The 6,245-nt window shown below is 44.3% G+C and overlaps 1 protein-coding gene across 1 annotated transcript in view; it reads left to right on the top strand.

Moving 5' to 3' along the window:
- Positions 1-4,787, top strand: part of ABCA4 (ATP-binding cassette, sub-family A (ABC1), member 4) — a 246,946-nt gene extending 242,159 nt beyond the window's left edge. Inside the window, exons 46-50 of the mRNA XM_006882479.1 lie at positions 268-371; positions 547-639; positions 2,630-2,879; positions 4,482-4,568; positions 4,665-4,787. Coding sequence (XP_006882541.1) covers positions 268-371; positions 547-639; positions 2,630-2,879; positions 4,482-4,568; positions 4,665-4,787 — 657 coding nt within the window. The remainder of the gene's footprint in view (positions 1-267; positions 372-546; positions 640-2,629; positions 2,880-4,481; positions 4,569-4,664) is intronic.
- The last annotated feature ends 1,458 nt before the right edge of the window (positions 4,788-6,245 follow it).

The raw sequence follows: 6,245 nt of genomic DNA on the forward strand, positions 1-6,245 counted from the left end.
TATATATTTTTCCATGTTTTCTTGATAAGTTTTAATCTACCTGAGGGCTGAAATGGGTGTAGAGGTGTGCAAAGTGCTTCTTCACTCTCCTGGGTGGGCCTCTTGCCTTCCCTGCGTGAGGCACGCGGCCTCACCTGCCAGAGGAGTAACTGCAGTCAGCTCCTCCTGTCAGCTTCTCCCTAGAGGTCAGAGCAACTCTGAGGCAGTTAGTCAGAGGGCATCAATGCCCAGGCTGGGAAAATCCCAACCCCTCTGCTCCACCAACAGGATGAGCCCACCACAGGGATGGACCCCCAGGCCCGCCGCATGCTGTGGAATACCATCATGGGCATCATCAAGGAAGGCAGAGCTGTGGTCCTGACATCCCACAGGCAAGAAAACCCAGGGGCTCGGGGAAGGGAGGGACAGATTCCTCCCCTGTCCCTCACCTCCTCACACCTCTCACCAGGATGGAAGAATATGAGGCCCTGAGAAAACCCAGTGGCTCAGTAAAGGGCGGGCTAGGGTCCTCCCCACTGTGGCTCACTTCCTTGCTTCTCCCCCCAGCATGGAAGAATGTGAGGCCCTGTGCACCAGACTGGCCATCATGGTGAAGGGAACGTTCCAGTGCTTGGGCACCATTCAGCACCTCAAATACAAGTAAGGAGATAGGGGGCACTGTTTGTTACCTTCCATGGGGTTCAGCCAGGCCCTGGGCTCCCTACTGACATTTGATAAAACCGACAAGAAGAGGTAGATGTTTTCTGGGGCCGCTTCCAGCTACAGTTGGAAGAAAATCTTCGTTGTACTGGTTAGAGACTCCATTTCGTGGTGGTGATGGTGGTGGTTGTGTACTATCAGAACTGACTCATAGCTGACCCTCCAGTAGATTTTCTGAGGCAGTTAAACTGCACAGCAGGAGATTGCTCATTTTTCTGTGGAGCAGCTGGTGGATTATGACTTTGCACCTTTGAGATTGTCGTGTAGCTTCTGAACACTAGGCCACCAGAGCTCCCGTGGTAGTGGTGGTGGTGGTGTTTGAGCTCCCTTGGTTGTTATTAGCCACCCACAAGTACCTTCTGACTCATGGAAGCCCCATGTTTTACAGCATGGAACTTCCCCAGAGGGTCTTCATGGGGGAATCTCTGAAGGAATTAGAGTATCCATCCTTCTCTGTGGTACTACTGGGTGGGTTAGAACCACCGGCTTTTAGGCTAGCAGTTCTCACCATCCAGGTTGTGGAGATATACCTCAGTTGACTGCACTTTATTTTATTTCATACCGCAGGATTTTCATTTGTTTGTTTGCTTTTCACAAATTGAAAATTTGTGGAAATTCTGCATGCAGAAAATATTATTGAAATTATTTTCCAAAAGTCTGTGGTTCTCACAATATTTCAAACTTCTTCATAATGATATCTCATACTTAGTAGACACCAGTCTAGTATCAACATAAATTTTGTATGCACTCTAAAACCAGCAGGGAGCCCTGGTTGCATCGTCGAGAGGGAGTTATACTGCTAACCCAAAAGCCGCACATCTCTGGTAGTTCAAATACACAAAGTGGCTCCAAGGGAGGGAAACTGGCAATCTCCTCCCACATGATTTACCCAACCCAACGAAGGGCCAGCCATGAGTTGGTTTCAGCAATGAAAATAAAGAAAGCAAAATATCCATGTGGCTGGCTTTGTTGTGATGTGGAACTCACCTGTAGTGTCTGATGTGTGCCTGTATTGGACTAATTGTGTGTTGGTATCCCTGGCTGGTGACTTCTGATAAGGACACAAAGCCTAGTCATGGTCAGCAGTCTCTGGTGTGATGGGGTCACTCCTGCTGCCCCATTATCCTGGACCTGGGGATAATGACATTATGACAGACCTGGGGCCAAAGGACCTATTTCACAAGAGTTTACAAAGAATGTAGGAATGATCTGGAGGCCAAATACCTTGAGAACTAGTTTTTCTTTCTGACATGTTGTATGCTTTTGCATTTGAGAAATGAGCACCTTATACTGATAAACCAACAAACCAGTAATCTTGAGGAGGGTTATCCTATAGCTCTAAATTATAAACTGATTGAGATAATTCATTATTAATAATTGTTCTTGTGCCAAAGTTAACAATACCTTAAAGTTATCGCAGTATCACCCTGCTTCCTTGCACATGAATTCTACCACTGAATCACCACTACTGTCCCTGTTAGATAGTTAGACCTAAAAACAACTGATATCAAACTATTTCTCCTATTGGTGGTTTTTGGGGGTTTTAGGGGTGGGGGGTTCCTTCTAAGCTAACACACCCTGAAAAAAATTCATTGCCATTAAGTCTGAACTGGCCATCATGGTGAAGGGAACATTCCGGTGCTTGGGCACCATTCAGCACCTCAAATACAAGTAAGGAGATAGGGGGCACTGTTTGTTGGCTAATCATAGCTGAACCTCCAGAGGGTTTTGTAGGCCGTAAATCACACTGGAGGAGATTGTCCTTCCTTCCACCAAGCTGCTGGTGGATTCAGACCACCAAGAACGCCTTTAGGTTAGCAGCACAACCCCTGTGGACCAACTTCTTATTCACAATAAGTCTGTATCTTGTTTGGGGATTGTCTTAGACCCAACCACTAACAGTGCTGTCCACACCATGTCTGTGTCCTAGGTTTGGAGATGGCTACATCGTCACAATGAAAATCAAATCCCCCAAGGAGGACTTGCTCCCTGACCTGAACCCCGTGGAGCAGTTCTTCCAGGGGAACTTTCCAGGCAGCGTGCAGAGGGAGCGGCACTACAACATGCTGCAGTTCCAGGTCTCCTCCTCCTCGCTGGCTAGGATCTTCCAGCTGCTCATCTCCCATAAGGACAGCCTGCTCATCGAGGAGTACTCGGTCACACAGACCACGCTGGACCAGGCAAGTCTGGCCAAGAAGCCCAGGCCAGAGTGAGGGAGGCCAAAGAGTGGGCAGAACAGTGGGAGTTGGAACTGATCCAGAGAGTTGAAAACACATTGGTCTCTGTCTGTAAGGGAACATTTGCAATATCAGAAGGAAGGTCTGGTGGCCTCATCCATGGGAAGTTGCACAGCTAATCCAAAGGCCACACTTCTTTGGTGGTTTGAATCCACCCACAGCTCTGCAGGAGAAAGATGAACAATGTCCTCAGTGTCAATTTATAGCCTCAGAACCCAGCTGGAGGGTTAGCGATGAGTGGGTTCTGACTCCACAGTAATGACTTTTGGGGGAGGGATGGTAAATGAGTGGATTACTTATTAAAGTGACAATATTCATTCAGTTTTGCTCTGTAGGTACAATGGTACCAAACACTCCTTTTAATTTATTCAACTTTTAAAAAACCAATGGATTGTTGCAAGTGGACAGCCAAAGCACAACTGGTCCTTAGTCACCTAGAGCAACAGAAAAAGAAAAGAATTAGAATAGGAAGAAGATACAGCTTATCACTTCCACAAACAACTGTCTCCTCTGCCAGAACAGAACTACTGGATAGCGCTTGGCTACCAATAATGTAAATTTGGATCAAAGATACCTGATAAAAGAAATCTGATCAGAAAGGTAAAACTGCAGAATTGAATTCCAAATTTTCATGGACTCCAAACTCCCTGGAGCCATGAAAGGTGAGAGAGCCTCTGAAATTGTTGCTTTGAGATAATCTTTAAGCTTATCTCAAAGCTTAAAGTAATGACTTTTAGTGATAACATATGAGCAACTGTATTCTAACAATATTTTAGTCATCAGTAAATTTCACTGACTCCGCACTACATTCTAGGATTTTATTTCATCCCTGCTAGTTCGTGGTGCCCCTTTTTAGATCAGTTGTGGTGGTGTGTTGTTATTGTTATATGATGTTGAGTCAGAACTAACTCACTGCTGACCCTCCATCAGGTTTCCAAGGCTGTAAATCACATCAGAGATGACTGTACATGTTTCTCCCTTAGTGCTGCTACTGGATTCAAACCACCAGAGGCATGGCCTTTGAGTTTGCATCACAGCTCCCTTTGACTATGCCACCAGAACTCCCTTTTGTTTTAATAGACATAATCAAAGATGGTTAGGAGTCCCTAATAGTATAGGCTGCTATCCAAAAGGTTGAAAGATTGATTTTACCCATAGGTACCTTAGAAGACAGGCCAGCTATTGACTTCTAAAACTCAGCCTTTGAAAACTCTGTGGAGCACAGAAGAAAGAAGAGCTCAACTACTTTTTTTAAAGTTTGTTTTCCCTAAAGAGATGGAGGAATCTTCTAGCTAAGACTCTGCCATGCCATGGTCACTGCAAGTTCTAGGGCCTGAGTAGTTTTAATCCTTGAAGAAAACTCCCCAGAAATAAAACCTGTTCAGAGATTTGGGCCTAGGGTTCTACAGGGTAGGACAGGACACAGCCACTTCAACAGAATTGTATGTTAACAGCAGAAAATAAAAGCAAAGGAGAGAGTGGGTAGAATTTACCATTTTCCAAGAAACATCTACCTATACTTGTTTGTTTGTTTGTTGTCTCTAGGTATTTGTGAACTTTGCTAAACAGCAGACAGAAGCTCATGACATTCCTTTGCATCCTCGAGCTGCAGGAGCCAGTCCACAAGCCAAGGTACCCCTGATCCTTTTTCACAGCCCACTGATTGCAGTACACCACTACCTTGGAGGCTTAACTGGTCTGCCAGGTCTGAGGGGTCCCCAAATCCAGGTGTGTCTGGTGCAGAGAGCCCTGCACATGCCAGGTCCCTGCTATGTCCCTTCCATGTCCCCTTCCTTTTCTGACCACACCCCTCCACCTTCCACGAAGCATGCTAAACTGGAGGCTGTGTAGGTGCCCACTTAACCAGATACCATTTGGATGTTATGAGAGAGATTTTTTTCCATTTAATTTTTTTAGTTCTTTATATTGTGATTTGAGTAAAACCTTACAAAGCAAATTGATTTTCAGTCAATGACTCGTGCATTTTGTTTTGTAACAGTAATTACAGTACACGCCATGTGATCATACTCTTCCCACTTCCTCCCTGCAGTTCTGATTTCCATGAATCCTTCTGCAGCATGAGAGAGCTTTTTTTTTTTGAGGGAGAGAGAACATTTTTAAAATATACTTCCATACATGTTTATGCCTACGCAAATAAATACATTTAAAAAAATAAGTCAGGAGGAAGGTAGGAGAAAACGTTTTTATTGTTGGGACACTTGAAATCTAGATCTGGTCAGACGTTTGTGTTTAAAAGGAAGGGGATTAACTGGTCCCTGGGCACACAGTTTCAGTGGAGGGCATAGTTGGTTGGATCAAGATTATCCCCTGTTGTAGGGGTGCTTGGGACTTTATGAAAATATAAAAGATGGAAGAGGAAGTAGTAGAGAGCTACGTGTATTTAGTTGTAGTAACTCTTAGATAGATGCTTCCAGGTTCATGCACTAATACCACACCACACACAAGGAACATGCCATCCTAGTCTCCAGAAAGATACAGTACAGGAAGGTACTGGAAAAGATGCTAGGATCCCTGGGCCTTAACTTAGGTAAACAAGCCACTTTCTCTCAATTTCCATTTACCAAATCAAAGTGGTTTTCCAGTAAGTGACGACATGCTAAATTTTTTTTGTCCTTTACATGATATCATTTCTCCAAACCAATTCCTTGAATGTAAGAAAAGCCAAATACAGCTAATGACTGAAACACCCCCTTCTAAGGTGACACTTGTAATGAATTTTTCCTCCTTCCTCTTGATAAATGGAGGCATAATAATTATTATTTCTTAAGAATGAAGAAGCTCTTCAGGTGCAATGGTTAAGTGCTCAGCTGTAAACTGAAAGGTTGGTTCAAATCCTCTCAGAAATGCCTTAGAAGAAAGACCTAGAAATCTACTTCTGAAAGGTCACATCAACTGAAAAAGTCCCTGTGGGTTTGGGGTTTTTATAAAGAGTTTTTTTCTTAAACACACAGGACTATTATCAGTTGGTACCCACTTGATGGAAACTTGTTTAGTTTGGTTTTCCCATTTATGCAATTTATAGTTTTTGTTGACAGCATTGTTGTTGTTGTTGTTATGTGCCATCGAGTCGCTTGCAACTCATAGTGACCCTATGTACAACAGCCCTAAACTCTGCTCTGTCCTGTGCCAGTCACACTGTCTCTGACACACCCATCCCAATTACCCCAGTCACTGAATCAATCCACCTCATAGAGGGTCTTACTCTCCTGCACTGTCCCTCCACCCTCCTAAGCATGATATCCTTGTCCAAGGACCGGTCCCTCCTTACAACATGTCCATAGTATGTTA

This window comes from Elephantulus edwardii, unplaced genomic scaffold (genome assembly GCF_000299155.1).
Source record: "Elephantulus edwardii isolate Elephantulus edwardi_28Jun2011 unplaced genomic scaffold, EleEdw1.0 scaffold00020, whole genome shotgun sequence".
Classification (NCBI taxonomy): domain Eukaryota; kingdom Metazoa; phylum Chordata; class Mammalia; order Macroscelidea; family Macroscelididae; genus Elephantulus; species Elephantulus edwardii.